The 16,626-nt window shown below is 49.4% G+C and overlaps 1 protein-coding gene across 1 annotated transcript in view; it reads left to right on the top strand.

Moving 5' to 3' along the window:
- LOC149353839 (uncharacterized) overlaps nucleotides 1-15,752 on the top strand; it is a 32,156-nt gene extending 16,404 nt beyond the window's left edge. The window contains exons 3-5 of the mRNA XM_089575870.1: nucleotides 11,959-12,066; nucleotides 12,513-12,557; nucleotides 14,920-15,752. Coding sequence (XP_089431996.1) covers nucleotides 11,959-12,066; nucleotides 12,513-12,557; nucleotides 14,920-15,752 — 986 coding nt within the window. The remainder of the gene's footprint in view (nucleotides 1-11,958; nucleotides 12,067-12,512; nucleotides 12,558-14,919) is intronic.
- The last annotated feature ends 874 nt before the right edge of the window (nucleotides 15,753-16,626 follow it).

Below are 16,626 nucleotides of genomic sequence, written 5' to 3'. Positions count from 1 at the left end.
CTCTTTACCATGCACTGACATCGCACAGTACATGGGCGCTGTTGGGATTTGAGGCCCAGCCAGAGGTGACAGGCGAGCCAGGCAGGCGCCATCGGGCTGCCTTGACCAAAGGCGCTGGTTTCCGGAGAAGACGCAAGGAACGCTGGTGTGGGGGCGCCTCTGGAGACTGCGTCGCCGTGAACAAAAGCAGCTAATCCCCTTTGCCGAAAATTCTGAAAGCGGCGCTTGTACCGAACTGCGCTCTCCCGTGGATCGGAGGAGACAGCGAGCGGCGGCGGCGCCAAATCATCGCCCGCTTGCCCCTGAGCAGTCCGACAAAGCGGGGATGGACACGGCTGATTTGTCCCTCCCTCCTGAAGAATTCATCGGTGGCCGGGGTGTGCACTGTCTGCCTCCGTGTCGCTATCTCTAGAAATCAAAGAAACAGGCACACATCTCAAGACGGCTCGAAACACATGCTCGCCGGTGCCGCTGTATGTCTGCAACGACGCGTCCCCGGACGCGGCACTTTGCAGATGTGACCCAAAGCGTGGAAGCAGGGCCGCTTTTACTCTTTTGGCTGAGCGCACCGCCGCCCCTGACGTGCGGCCATCACTCACGGTTCGAGTGAGTGATTTTTCAGGGGGGTGCAGCCGCCCCCCCTTGCCCCCCTCTCCGGACGCCCATGGAGAGGAGTATGGGTCAGGAAACGCTCACAACATGAACGAATTCAGCATGAAATCAAGAAGATGAAGCATTATCAGCGGTACAAGATAGCAGAAAACCGAGAGTCCGATAGGGCAGCAGAGGGGCTTCAACTCAAGAAAAATGTACAGCACGGGATGAAGAGTGCCAGGTAGGGGGATTGCTAAGACAAGGATAATCGGAGATCAATGGGAAATGAGTTAGCCTTGCAGTGGACGTTACCGGGCCGATGATGTCGACATGCGCCTTGTCTGGAAATCAAAATTTGCCCCCCTTCCACTTAGCCTGAGAGGCAGAGGTATCGATGCAGGTGTCTGAAATTTCTCCTAATCGCTGCAGCTACGAGAGGGGGGTGGTGGGATTAATGACGGTTTTAGCCGACATTTGAAAGCGCTGGCATGCTACTATGTGTCGGGGATAAGCTTTTGGAGAGGAAAGCATTAAATAAGTAAGACACCTAACTTTTGTGTGCATGTTTGCTTTGCAATGATACGTAAGGTATCATTATACAAGGATTACCACGCGGTATTCTCTTAAGAGCACTAAATAATTCCTCAAATTTCTTTCAAATCGAATTTTTTTACGTGCTGTTTCGTTCTCGGTTTCAACAGCTGAACGACGAATGTGACGAGAAGGGGCGTTTACAGGTCACGTGAGGCATGAAAAAACTGCGATATAATCGCTGCCTTGTCACTTTAATTAACTACAGTGATAAACCTAGTCTGTCTAAAGGGATGGAATGACAACGGAATTAGAAGCAGCGATTATATTGCAGTTTTTTCATGCCTCCTTTGGCCTATAGACACATTTTGACGTCCCAGTCTCCATTCGGCTGTTGAAACCGAAACAGCATGACAGACAATTTCGATTATAAATTATTTCTGTGGTCGTAGGAGAATACCACGTGATCATTTACGCGTAGGAGTATCTTCCGCTTCATTTCAGATAAGAAAACAAGCCACCAAAATTAAGTGTCTGTATTCCATTAAGAGCAAAATAAGTAAAAAAAATAATAAAGATATGCCGGCATTCAATTAGGGTGAATACACAGCGACGGCGTCCATTCGGAGTCGGAGACAGATTCCAGAAGGCGGGGAAGTCCATGAAATGAAATTGGGACTTTAGTTTTTTTATTACAATTTTTATTAAATTATTTGTTTATTTTTTGAAAGGAAAGATCGCAGTATCAGTCTCACATATCAGTGGACAACCGAACCGCACCAAAAGGAACGTATAAAGAAGGAAGTGAAAGAAGGAAGAGAGAAACAGGTGCTGTAATGGAGGGCTCCGGAATAATTTATAGCACCTGGGGATTTTTAACGTGCACGGACATCGCAGAGCACACGGGCGCCTTTTGCGCTGCGCCTCCATCGAAACGCGGCCACCTGGTCGGGTTTAGTGCACTGCAAGGGCTCGGGCCAGCCCGAAAGCCCGGGCCCGGCCCGGCCCGCGGGCCGGGCCGGGCCGGGACATGATTTATTTTGCCGGGCCTGGGCCGGGCCCGGGCCTGAAGTTGCGGGCCCGGGCCGGGCTCGGGCTTAAAGCTGTGGGCCCGAGCCAGGCTTGGGTCCGTACAGAAACGGCTGGTGTCCGACTTTTCATTCAATATTGCAGAGTGAAGTGCACAACTGCGGCATTGAAGCAGCGACACGGATGAGCTATGAGTTATAGTACGCGCTGAGAAAAAGCTAAGCTTTATTCATTGACTTGTTTATTTCCTTATTTCCACTCCACGGTGCAGTAAGAGTAAAATTCAACCGGCCTTAATTGGCCATTGATCATTCGCGTTCCCAAAAGATACCATACACTATTAGAAGTGCATTAGGGAAGAACATATTAGTTTAGGACGCTTATGGTCTTCAAGCACATAGCATGAAATACTCAAGCATTTCAGCTTTTCGTTTCTGCTGAAAGGTGACCAGTTCGGCTATGAGCTCAACCTGTAAGATCGCGTTCAATAAAAAAATGTCATCCTACTGCTTGCTAGGCAGCTTTAATATTTATACTTCGCGGCCGGGCGGCAGAATATAACTGATTAGAATCATGGGTGAACGTAGAGTAGACTAATACGCGTGATGCAGCCCTTTTTATTTGGCTCTCGGAACTTCCGAGTTTATCTTTGCCAACCTACATGAGATCACTCTCCAAAAGACGGGCCTGCCGAGAACTACTCTTCATCACTTCCTTCGGGGTTAAAAAGAACCAACTTTCTGGAAGCCAAACTGCGGTTTCAGAACCTTTGTCGGCCAGTTCCTTATCGGTGTAGTAGCAGTCTACTAGCTTGCTCAGAGTGAGCAGTATACCTCAAGCGCTACTGTGAAACGGGCCGGGCCGGGCCCGGGCTGGGCTTCACTCCGGGATTCACGGGCCGGGCCGGGCTCACTAGAGCGATAATTTAGCGGACCCGGGCCGGGCCCGGGCTTGAAGCCGCGGGCCTGGGCCGGGCTCGGGCTTCAGGTCTCGGGCCCGGGCCGGGCTCGGGCCTCAAATTGAGGCCCGTGCAGTGCTCTAGTCGGGTTCGCTCCCGGGTACTTCGGCTCGGTAGCCGAGCACTCTAACCACTGAGCGACCACGGCGAGCAAAGTCTAGATTTTAGGTGCGGGTCAGTGTAATGAAGAAATGCATAATGGTGAGATGACAGATTTCAAAGGCGATCCGTTTCGTTATAACCGTATTTTTTCGCCATTAGGGACGCTTCTGGTTTGGTAAACCTTCCAGAAGTATTGGAGCTGAATACCTCTGCAGGCCGCTTCATCTGCATTTTCGTTGCCCAAAACGCCACAGTGTGCCCTGACACATCAGAATAGCATAGAGTGGCCTGTGACGCTGGCTAAGTGGTATTGCGGGGAACACTGTTTACCGCCGGCCTCTATGCGACCGACCAGCACGATTGGAACGTCGTGGTCTTTATTTAGTGAGCGCGTTATCGGACGCTGTCATGTAGCTACACCCAGCGCTTTTGGTTCCAGGCAGCAAGGCGTGCTCCTCGCTTCCCGCGGCAGGCTCGCGGGATGGATCTGTCACAAGAAAGCGGCGCGCACGGGAGAGCCCCGTTGCGCAACGCCTCAATTCTCGGCGCGAGCACAGGCTTGCCGCCGAAGTTGCGTTTCCACCCCAGCCGGTAAATCGGAAGCCTGTCTTGCGTAGTCTTCTCCCTCCTATGATTCGCTCATGGATGTTTTGTAGCTAGCTGGCCCGCTCTGGGTGTTATTTGCATGACCAACAAATAGCACCTTAGTGTACCCGTTTTGTCGTTCCTTTTTTGTTCCCTTCAGCACGGACTCAACGGCGGTGAGCGGACGATAACGCCGCATCCGCGGATTAGGGAGGAATATTCCGCTCCAGATCGCCGTAGAACCCAATGTCACGAGTGAGCGGCTGGCGAGCGGTTTTCCTAAGCACGCTTGAGTGTTTTTGTAGAGCTGCTTTTAGGTCTGTGAATACCAACCATCGTCCATCTGTTGGACATAGGGTGTGTACCTATAGACAGCTTATTTGGTACCCTACAGCTCTGCCGATGCGGAGGACGCTGTCCGCTGAAATCGTTGGGAAAGCATTCGCCCTGCAGAGGGCGCGTAGAAGCCATAGGAGGAAGTCTCCTTAGAAGAAGAGCCGTCAGTGAAGATTTGAGTCTCTTTCGAGTATTTTACAACTATGTAGCTCAGAGCAGCTTGGAGTAGCGTGCAGCCAGGGGCAGGCGTTAATTTATATGTGTGTGTGTGTGTGTGTGTGTGTGTGTGTGTGTGTGTGTGTGTGTGTGTGTGTGTGTGTGTGTGTGTGTGTGTGTGTGTGTGTGTGTGTGTGTGTGTGTGTGTGTGTGTGTGTGTGTGTGTGTGTGTGTGTGTGTGTGTGTGTGCGCGTGTGCGTGTGCGTGTGTGTGTGTGTGTGTGTGTGCGCGCGCGCGTGCGTTTGTGTGTGTGTGTTTTCTTCTTCTTTAATCAGTTATCTTTACCGATAACATATTCAGTAATATTCTTCATTGATCCACACAGCAAAATAAATATAAACAACAATCCCCTCTGTTTCTTGGTTTCTGTGGCTCTTGTCTTCTCTTAAATATATATATATATATTGTTACAGGTTCTATTTACAAATACTATTTACAAGCAGGTCGAGAAGAGCCTGGTGCGCCGGCGGCAGGATACTGGACTTTCTCTTCTTCTTCCACCCGCCGCACGTCTTCTTTGTTCCTCAGAGCCCAGGCGCAGCACGTGACATTTCCCCGTTCGCAGACGAAGCCCTCTGGGCCAGTCAATCAGTCGGGGTCCCGAGAGTGGAATGGCTTCAGCCGTGCGACATCCACGACCTGGGTTGTCCTTGAGCGGCGTCCTTGCGTTGATTGGGGAGAGATGACATAGTTGAGGTCATTGAGGCGAGCAAAAACGATGAACGGGCCTGTGTAGTGGGATAGCAGCTTTTCTGATAAACCACGCTTGCGTAGGGGCGTCCACAACCATACAACGTCACCGGGCAGGTAGGAGACATCCTTGCGCCGGCGGTCATAACGCTGCTTAGAGCGATGCTGTGATGCCAAGGTGCGTATCCGGGCAATCCGACGGGCTTCTTCAGCGCGACATAGAGTGTTGGCAATAGAAGGCTCGGTGTCGAGAGAGAAAGGTAAGATGCTGTCGAGGGAGCTTCGAGGCGGACGGGCATAAAGAAGGAAGAATGGGCTGTAACCAGTTATTTCATGCCTCGACGTGTTATAGGCGTATGTAATGAAGGGAAGCACGTCGTCCCAGTTCTTATGGCGGGAATCGACATACATGGCCAGCATGGTCGTGAGTGTCTGATTGGTACGTTCAACCAGTCCATTAGTCTGGGGGTGGTACGGCGTCGAGTGGCGAAAATGGCATGAACTAAGACGCAGAAGCTCTTCCACAACGTCTGCCGTAAACTGGCGACCGCGGTCACTGATAACAACTCGAGGAGGTCCATGCCGGAGGATGACAGCACGAAGAAGGAAGAGCGAGACCTCAGCAGCGGTGGCGCAAGGTAGGGCGGCGGTCTCACAGTAACGGGTGAGGTGATCAACGCACACTATAATCCAGCGGTTACCGTTGGAGGAGCGGGGAAACGGGCCGAGCAGATCGAGTCCAACTTGTTCATATGGCGTGCTTGGAGGTGGCACAGGATGCAGGCGTCCAGGCGAAGAAGTCGTGGGAAGCTTAAACCGCTGACACTGCACGCAGGTGGCCACGTAGCGCTGAACCATGTGACGCATTTTTGGCCAGTAAAAACGTTCTTTGATGCGGTTAAGGGTCCTGGCAAACCCCAAGTGCCCAGCCGTGACGTCATCGTGCATTGCCTGCAGAACAGAGGAGTACAGAGTAGCCGGAACGAGAGGGGGGTTGCGAGAGGGGTCCGTGGTGATCGACCCAGCACCTCCACCACACTGTTACAGGTTCTATTTACAAATACTATTTACAAGCAGGTCGACAAGAGCCTGGTGCGCCGGCGGCAGGATACTGGACTTTCTCTTCTTCTTCCAGCCGCCGCACGTCTTCTTTGTTCCTCAGAGCCCATGCGCAGCACGTGACAATATATATATATATATATATATATATATATATATATATATATATATATATATATATATATATATATATATGCATGGACACCAGGTACAAATTACTTGATTTTAGGTGGTAGGAGTGCTATAGAGAGGAAAAGACAAAGACAACAGTTTCGGTGGCTGGGGACGATGCAGTGCGGTCTAGGAGTTGCATGACTTGGCCATAACCAGAATTGCTGTGAGTAATGTCAGTGCAATGAAAGAAGTGCTTCTTGGCTTGGAGTTCATGCCGGAGCTTCATACGCATGGTCTTCTGGGAGGCAATGACATTGAGTGATAGGCACACGGCTTCCCCCACAGTTCCCAAGGAACAGGATCCCTTTGGGAGGCACGGACAGACCCGAAGGCTGTTGTTGCTCGCAGCCTTCTTACTCGCGAGAGATACTCGTTGGAGAACAGGCGGCCCTTCGACATAAGCCTTTTGAAAGAGTGCCATTGCGCGGCAGTTGCTGCCGCATCGTGTTCCCACTCTGTACCTGAAAATTTGTAACGCTGTAGCAGTTTTCTCACGAAGCTCCTTAACCTGAGGTGACCAAGAAAGGCTATCGATTACAGTAGCGAGCCACCACTGTGTTCACTGCGGGTTTTAACCACGAGGTCCTTATAGCTGCTTAGTATTTCAAAGCAACCCCACACTTCAAACAGCGGTGTGAACCAACGCTAAGGCAGCGGAACAAGCGAAAGGAACACTTGAACTTAACACGGCACTGACGCTAATGTGTCGTTTTAAGCGAATTGACAGCAGACCCATTCCCTTAATGGCAACTCAGGTGACTTTTTTTTGCTTAGTGAGTTAATGGATTATTTACTATATCTCTGAGGGCTTCCTCGTCAGAGTACACGACTTCGTTTTTTTTTTTTCAATATTTGAACAATAATTTAATCGGCAAAAAGCTTGAAACAAAATTGAAATTCCCGTGAGTAGCCCGGAGGGCAGCTTTGCGTGACGTCAGCGATGACGCCGCTCTTGGCAAGCGAGCTGCATGCGCGGGCCGCCGCGCTACGCCACGAGCGAATCAGCGACGGCACAGCGCGTACGAAGACCGAGCTGAAATCCACAGTTATTTCTCCGTGTCTCCGACACTGCGTGTGACGACTGCGTAGAGAACTGTATAAATGACTCGCCATTTACCACACTACCTGCGCCCGCGAGAAAAGCCCGATAAGGACGATGCTGGGAGAGTGCAGCACGTCGCACATTTTCATTCTAAACCGTGATGGATAAGCCGTCGTGGTTTCGAAACGAAAAATAATGCCAGTGTTTTTATCAAGAAGGGCGCCGGGAAAGCCGACCCATAGCATAAACAGAAAACTGCCAGTGCCGGACACGTGAAACGGAGTGAGAAAAGTAATCGCCTGGTGTTGGCGTTTCCGCAGAATTGCAACGGTAACCTGCATGCACACCTAACAAGGTGAGAACGAGTGAGAAATTATAAGTGCAGCTAAAATACTATGGCTACGAGCTCTTTAGAGCCTTCGTTAAAAAATTCAACGCTGTTTGCACACGCTGACACGTTGGCGCAAGCGTCGTATTTCCTTAAACAACAGTATTGTCAACATGACGGTGAATGTAAGTTATCGAGTGTGCGCTCTCGGTTTAATTATAGTGGCAACAAAAATTGCGAGGGAGACTTAAGCTACGCGTTAAGGGTTCGATGCAATAGCGTTAATGGGTCACTTTAGCGGTCTGAGCTCTTGTTTGCATATCGTTTCGCAACCATGAACACTGTTCTTTACTTTATTGTTACTTCATTTAGGTTTTAAATCAATCTTTCATTTATCACTAGGCACACATAGCCTCCCTTAACCAAGTCGAATGAACGTTCTTCAGTGGTAGCGTTTTCAGTGGTAGCGTTCCCGGCTCGACCCTCTTCCTTTAATCGTTGTGGGGTGTTTTAATTACCCGCGCGAGGTCATGTGGTTGTGACGTCGCGAAATACATCAGCTGATCTAGGGACTTTACTCCCTCCCAGACTGCCTCGAGTGTGACGCCATCATGCACAGCGTTAGCCGTCAAAATCATCTGTTTGACAGCACGAATCGGAAGGGTGGCGGCCTATCCTTTAAATTATTTTACCAGGAAACTAGACTGTTCTCAGCCTTGTCGTTTGGTACGCAGAACGTTCATGTTCAGCATCTTTGCACAAAAATTTTGAACATTGGAAAACTACAAACAACTGTTAAGAAAATACTGAAGACAATAGAACATTGTTCTGATGCGTAGCAATATTTTTTTAAGCGAAGCATACTACTTTAGCTACCACTTCAGCCCTTCACCGTGGTTATGCGCCTCCAAATCACGTGATACATGACGTCACACCACGTGACACGATGACGTCACGACAGTGGAGAAACGGGGGCCCACCTCGCGCCCTCGCTGTGGTTGTGCGCCTCCAAATCACGTGATACATGACGTCACACCACGTGACACGATGACGTCACGACAGTGGATGGAGAAACGGGGGCCCACCTCGCGCCGTCGCCGTGGTTGTGCGCCTCCAAATTACGCGACACGATGATGCTTCGCATTCTCCAGGCTTAACCAAGTTAAGCCTCAGCCATTTTTTTTTTTTCAGAGTGCCATCGCTCGCGTCAAGCAGTTAAAGCCAAGGACGCATGTTTTTGAGGATAGGGAAATCGTTGACAGCGAGAAAGCGAATAAATGCTAGCCTGCCAGCGGAAGATCAGCGGATATATTGAATGTCACAGTGAAATCTTATAATATATAAAACAATTGCGTTCATAAATCCTTTTCTGTTAAAAACAAATTCTTTTGTCCGGAATTGCTGGGTAGGCACTTCGAGAATAGACTGCAATACAAACTTTATTGACGTCTGTCAACTTCGAAAAACGGTCCGAGTCACCCTTTAATAATCAGTGGATCATCCAAAAAGGTGAAGATGGCTCCGAGCTCCTCAGGGCAAGGCTCGTTGCTTAAAGCCTACCTGTCAACTGCCACACGTACTTCATGCCCGGGTTGCCGCCCTTTTCATTTTCTCTCCAGAGGTTCTGCTATGTGGTAGAGCGACTACTCGAATCATGCTGGCTCCGTTATTTGTTGTTACATTGAAGATTTTCTCTAGGAACCCTCCATGTTGTGGGAGTACGCCAAGAACTTCACATCTTCGTGTTCTGAGCAGTGCGCCGTTTCAAAATTTTATTACCAGTGTTTGCAAGTGAGTCTGCCAGCCTTAATAGCGGGCGGAATAGACGGGAGCGACTGCCCATTGCTTTTGTCTGCACGAACATCAAGATGATTGGGCTTTATCATTGTTATCATCAACGGCAAAAATGTGTCCATTGCAGCCATCAATACAAATGCTTTATTCCTTATACATGCCGGTCAGTCGAGAGAAGAGGAAGGAATTCGAGCGCTCTTGTTGTTTTCCTCAGTAAACATGTCACGTACCCGCGCGGGGGGGATTGGCCAAGGAACGGTGGTGAATGCGCGAAAAAAGGGAGTGAAGCGGCGAAGTAGAATAGTGGAATGACTGAAACTAGAAAAAAAGTTATAGTAATTGATGACAAATTTTAAGAACACATCACGGTTTCCATCACAACGAAAACAGCGCAAACTTCACGAAGGGCGCAGAAAGGGGAGACGAGACTTAGGCGCTGTCTAACAAGTGAAAACAGAAGGTTCTTCGTCAGCGCCTGTGTCTCGTCTCCTCTTTCTGCGTCCTTCGTGAAGATTTGCGCTCTTATCGTTGTGAAAAATTTAAATAAATTAAACAAATTTGAAGTACCAGGAATAGAATAAAATGCAGTTTTTCGGCATGCGGCAGAATTTTATACTCAGTTAACAAGGCAACCGACCAGTTGCAATAATGTAATCATGAAGGTAGCCGCAAGCACTGCTTAAAGAGAATCCCTTGGCGCTCGCATCGAACGAGATAACTAATGGTAGAGACACAGGGAGTCCTAACCTCGAACGAGGGACCTCCAAATATTGCTTTCTCTGAACTACGAACCACCAGCAAGAGAGGAGAAAATGTTCTATTGTTTTTACTTATCCATATGAGTCACAAAGGCTTGTCGTAGCGAACCCCCATCTGCATAAGTACAAATTCCGGTGGGGGATTCTGCGTCGCAGAAGCGTCACTGGCGCCTTGCATATTCTTGATTTGCACGACCGGACATTCCATAGGTACTTTAAGTGCAGAAAATCCACGGTACTCAGCAATGGATCACTGAAGCTGGCTGATATATGTTGCAACCGCTGTAAACAGGAAATCTCAAGCAGAATGAGGTGCGGGACGGGATAGATTGCAGGGGCACTGGAAGCTGACCTAGCCAATAAATCAGCCATCTCGTTAAAATGGACGCTCGAATGACCAGGCACCCAGACAAAACGGACCTCCCTCACTCTGCGTGCAATAAAAAACCTAAGAGAACGATTCAATAGTTTCCGGAAGTTTGGAGAGAGACTAAAGCTGAAAGGCAGTCTACAAGTCTAAGAACCCATGCTGCATGGTTGATTTCCTGATTTCTTCTCCCTTTCTTCGGCTTGGATCTGCACAGCTTGTTTCGGCTTATGACTAATGTCACAGCCACATCAACCCTTCCCACGGTGTACTTTGCGCTTCACGGGTTGGTCGTGAGAAGGTTGCTTTAGAAGTTTTTGATTCGATCTTTGCATCATACCTACCATCATTTTTTGCATGTCATACCTGCGACGCTGATCTTTACACATATAACATTTTTGCCATCCCACGGTGTTTAGTTTTACTCTGCGGTTATGATTCTCAGCTCCTAACCCGAATGACGCGGGTTCGATCCTGGCCGCGGCGATCGCATTTCAGAGGACGCAAGATGCTAGAGGTCTCTGCACTGTGCCGCATCAGTGCACGGTAAAGAACCGAAGGTTACCGAAATTATCCTTTACTTTTATGTTTTGCCTTCTAGAGAAAAAAACGAACAAACAAATTCTTGGCTAAATTTAATTTCCTGTCAGGCAGTGATTCTTCTCGCCCCTTCCTCTTCTTTGTCCTGGAAAGAAAACAAAATCCGGGCTCCAACAGCAACGGGCCGATTGCCCCACCCTAGGCCATGTGACAGCTGTTGCAGCAACAGCGACAAGGGTGCGTATTGCTCGATCTGTTTCTTTTTAGTTATTTTTCTCAGCGCATTCTTCTCTTTGTCTGTATGGGTCGAGGTTTTCACGCTGTCTCGTGTCTGGCTTCAACCTCGATGCAAATAGACGCGCCAGAAGGTGGCGCCAGAGGCAGCGGATATCCATCCGGATGGTATCCATCCGCATGTCGATGCAGGCACAGTCACTCTGAGGCCCTAGGGTTTAAAGATAACAAATAAATCTGCAGTGGAAGTTAGCAAAAATTGATTGGAGGATTGGTGGCTGAAAAGCAGAGATGTGGCATAAGGTTAGAATTGTAGGAAACCGTAGGTAAAGATGATGGCGAATTTTAATGAGAATTGCCAACACAGTAAACAAAAAAATAATAAAGAAAAGCTGAGCATGGTGGCAATTGCAACCACCCCGTTTCAAAGGGGGCGCTCCTATCCATGCATCCATCCATCCGGCACTTCACCATGGAAGCGAGGGGATTCCACGAGATTCTGTACACGACGCCTCGCCTTAGGCCCAACAATCCGATGGGGTACTTGCGCAACGAACCACGCGCGCATATTGCCTTTGCACTTAGCTTGGAAGCGAGTGAACTGCGCGGTTTTCTGTGCAGGCAGGTCGCCCTTGACCGTCACGTACCTGATGGGCGTTCTTGTGCTCCTGGCGCTGATGACGCTCTTTGCCTTCGTATTCTCATACGTTGTCTACAAGGAAGGGGCAGGTGCGGAAACTGAATGGCGCCCGTCCCAAGTTTCGCAACTCCTTGTTGCAATACAGGCTGCATGCACACATGCGTGGAAGTGCGAACAGGGGGAGTAAGAGGCACTGTGGGGGGGGGGGGGGGTCACGTATGCTGTGCTCATTTGCTGATCTCAGTGCTCCAAGAACCATCATACAGGAGTGGGGTTTCAAAATACGTCATGCACGAGTTTCTCGAAGGTAGCAGGTGCTGTCACTGTAACAATGTAGTTTTGTAGGCCTTCCCCTGTCTTTCTTACCTGTTCGTGCGCGTACAGTGCCATAAATCAAACTTGGTGCCATTTTTCTACGCGCAGATAGCCTGGTTTCAAGTGGTATAAATGGCTCTAGAAGAGAACTTGAGTATAGTTGCGCGCAGCAATTTGTAGGGCTGTACGCGTGACACACCTTTTTTCTCGGCCTCCTTAGCCACCATGTATCAGGTCTGCAACGACACCTACTGCGGAAACGTTGGTAAGTGTTTGGATTCATTAATTCCTGCAATGAAACAGCAAGAAATCATGCCTCCATCTGTGGATGGTAAAATTCCTATTCGGATGCACAAATTACGGGGAAGCGCTTCCAATCTTTTTGTGCGGGATCGGCTCCGCTTACCCGGAGCCAACTTACAAATGCTTCGTCTGTAGTATTCTGCTTGGTATCTCGTCTGGTACTCGTATGTGAGGGCCCTAAAAGGAAAACTTAAAAACAGCGAAGACGGTTAGGGAAAGCAATACAGCTATAACTTCTTGCAGTTCAACGTGGCGACGCCTATGGTAGTTGTAGTAGAAAAAAAACAGTTGATTTCAGAGCAGAAATCAACTGCTCGAAATGAGCTTCACCTGCCACACCAGGCCGAGCTGATCTTCGCGAAAAGAAGGCAGCGAGGTATGCCGGGAGAGGACTGTCGTAGCTCGAGTAGTCGCTGTAGAGCGGAACAGCCCGAAGGAGCTGCCAGATAAGGCGAGGAGCCGTAGGTGCCGTACATGCGTCAGAATGCAAAAGGTGTCGCTACCAACAGCGTGTGGTATGAGGCGCTGGCTGCGGATTAATTTGTTGCGCACATAATTCCAATAAAAATGCATAGAATGTTAGTGTCTGTGTGTCGGGCCATTGGCATCCTGCGTCGGCTTTGCAGCGCTAGGTCAGGGATGAGAAGGCACACACTTCTGCTGATCTATAAAATGTATGTCCGCCCAATTTTGGAGTTCGGATGTGTTTTATTCTCAGGAGCTCCTGCCTATAAACTTCGTCCGCTTGTGGTCTTGGAGCGTGAGGCGTTGCGCCTCTGCTTGGGACTTCCAAAGTATGTAGCTAATGTTGTCCTGCACCTTGAGGCGCGAATTCCATCTTTATTAGCCAGATTTCGCCTTTTAACAGTCCAAACCTTTTTAAAATTGTGCGACTCTCCTCTCCACACATCCAATGTAATATTTCTTAGTCAACCCGCAGTCTTTTTAAATGCCACCTGGTCTCGTTTGCATACTCCGCAGATATGTTTCGTGCAGTCTCTCCTCGATCCCTTAAACATTAAGCTCACAGATATCCATCCTCTGCATAACATCTCACCTTCAGTCGAGATTGCATTTGATAACATTTTCCCATCGAATGCCAAGCTGCAGTCCTTGCCTCTCCTTCACGGTTTGTTACAGGACCACCTAAGGTCCTTTCCCTTTCATATTCTCATTGCTACCGATGCCTCGCAGGATCGTGAAAAGGCAGGTGTGGGCATTTTTTCACCTGCATTGGGATGGTCCTTTTCTCTCCGTCTCCCTGACTTCACTCCAATTTATCTGCACGAATTATTAGCTGTCATTCTAGCCTTACGTAAATTAGATCCTGCTGTTTCCCAAGTCATGGTTATGACGGACTCTCTATCTATTTGCTTTTCATTATCATCACCCTCTGAGTCTCGGGCATTACGCCTCTTTAAGCAGCTGATCCTGCTCCATCTAAATTCGGTGAGGTTGCTTTGGGTACCGGGTCATGTGGGCATTCAGTTAAATGAGGTTGCTGATTCATTAGCAAGGGCCTCTCTCTGTGGCCCAATAATTGCTGTCCTGCCAACCTGCGCATATACAGCTGCGGTGAGGTTTCGCAGTTACACAATACTTCAGGAATTTTCAGCCTCGGCGCTTACTTCATCTCCCGAATATCAGCACCTTCTGCACCCTTGGAGTAGCAAAGACTGGAGTTCGCGCAGACTGACGGTCTCTTTCATGCGTTTACGATGCCGAGTTCCTCTGCTGAATTTCTACCTTCACAGATCTGGTCTGGCGGTTTCTCCACTGTGCCCATTTTGTGCCGAGCCTGAGACAGTGGATCACTACCTGCTGTTCTGCCGCCGATTCTCTTCTTTGAGGAGGCGCCTATTAGAAATTCCGTTTCACCAGCTGGGTCTGCCTGTGACCACTGAGGTTGTTCTTTCCTTTGGCGCTACTTCGCTTGGACGAAGCAACAGGAGTACGCGCTGTGCAGTTCAAAAATTTCTTCTAGAAACACAGCGACTCCCATACTAATATTATTTTATTTATTTATTTTTCTATTTTGCTTTCTATTTTTCTATCTAATTTGCTTATTATTAAAGATTTATAACAATTCATACATATTTTCTGATTTAAAACATTCTACTCTTCACTTAGCTTTTTTTCCCGCACTCATACCTCCTTGGAATTCACCACCGTACCTTGGCCAATCCCCCCGCGTGGGTATGTGCCATTTTCATATGGTGAAGAAGAAGAGGGAGAACGCGTTCGTTCGGAAGTGAGCTACAGGATTCCGAAGATGGAGAACATTGGGCTGGACCCCTCCATATGGGTTCAATCTGTCTGCGAAGGCCGACAGCTCCCCGGAGCATACACCTTTTGTCGGCAGGGTGAGGCGCACCATCCCACCGTCATCGACAGCGGCCGCAGCGAGCCGGGCCTCGGCTTCGACCGCGGTGCCCTCACATCCCGCTGCTGGCCAAGGACAGTCTTGGAGGTATCCATGGGATTGCCTCCTCCAACAACGAGCTGTGAACGCGGCGAGCCGCTTGTTCTTGACGGATATACCTGGATGGCTTCTGGCCGGTCTCCGCGACCGGGATACAGTTCTCCAACGCCGTCACCGGGTGCTCGCGGGCGCCGACCTCTGCCGCCTAGGCCGCCAGGGTTTCCTGATGAACGAGCCTCTCGCGAAGACATCGGGCGTCGGCTTCCCGACCACCGAGGCAGGCCGCTTGACTATCGTCGTCCGCAAGGTAAACGAGACGGAAACCCACAAGAAAGTCACAGTGGGTCAGAGATTTCTCGGATATCTTTTCACCGGAGGTCGAGAGAGCTGAACCGCGATACCTCGCCATCACAAACGATTCGGAGAACGAGGCCAACGGAAAGCGTTAGGCGGGCCGATGATTCAGGACAGAAGCGGGCGCGTACCTCTCCAGGTGGCGATTTGACTGAAGGCGGAAGTTACACAAACCTTCAAAGGTCTGCGGAGACTGACGAGGCATGGATTGCGGCCATTGCTCAGGCCGTGCGCCACTGGCGAAAATGGGCGTCTTCTAAAGACTTAATTGAGCAAGAGCCCGAAAAGACTGCCAGTGAAGAGCACGCATTAGGTCAAGGCGACGCGCAAGTAACAGGAGAAAAAAAGGAGGAGCTGCCCTCGGTAGAAGCAGACGCCTAGCTGTAGGAGGACAGCTAGCATCCATGTCCGTTAAAACTAAAACCAGGAGCAGTGTTCCACGCAAGATTAAACCGGGAGCATGCTTCCTTACAATGAAATCTCTGAAGTCCACTGTTATTTGCAATGAGTAGGTCACATGTGGAGAGATTTACAGAGAAGTCATCTAAGAAAGATTGTCAGGAACTCAAGTACACTGGCTGCAAGACACCATTAACGTGTGCTCGTAACTGCCACGTACCGAAGTTATGGAAGTTATGCGCTATCGAGTAACTGTGGATAATATGCAACCGAAGCCCTTGATTGTGTGGAATGCGCCCATTCTGCTACATGCACCGAAGAACGCCAACAGGGAAATAACCTCAGCGAACAAGATTACACTTTCTTTTTTTTTTCTCAATGGGCGCTGACAACTGTCGGGCTAAGTGTTTCACTCCATGCATTGGGACAAAGAAACGGAGTACATCATCTCGACACCATCCGAGAGTGATGACGAAGACGTTGTACTGCACAAAAGCATCCATGCCCTGAACAGCTTGTGGCAACACTACCGTGTCGAGGAACTGGCTGGTTCTTCATCGAGTTCATCGGCAGCAGGAAGCATCGCATAGGACAAAATTCCACTACCGGAAAGCACCCGTCCCAAAGCCGCCTTCTGGGGGCCAAAAATGTGATGGAAGGAGTACTGTTTGCACTTTCTCTCCTTGTCTTGGTGCCCACGTGCAGTGATGTAGGAACGCGAAGCCTAGACATTGGTCAAGACCTTTAGATGAAAGCTCCTGCAACATTTATGGAAACTTAGGCATTCTTGTGGTTCTGCCACATTCGCGATGAGGACAAGAAGTGGAATCTGTGTACGCGGTTTTTTGTGCAGTCA

The sequence above is a fragment of the Amblyomma mixtum genome, chromosome 3 (assembly GCF_055824585.1).
Source record: "Amblyomma mixtum isolate Tamu chromosome 3, ASM5582458v1, whole genome shotgun sequence".
Taxonomy (NCBI): Eukaryota; Metazoa; Arthropoda; class Arachnida; order Ixodida; family Ixodidae; genus Amblyomma; species Amblyomma mixtum.
The sequence above is the reverse complement of the archived record's forward strand: the minus strand, read 5'-3'. Positions and strand labels throughout refer to the sequence as shown.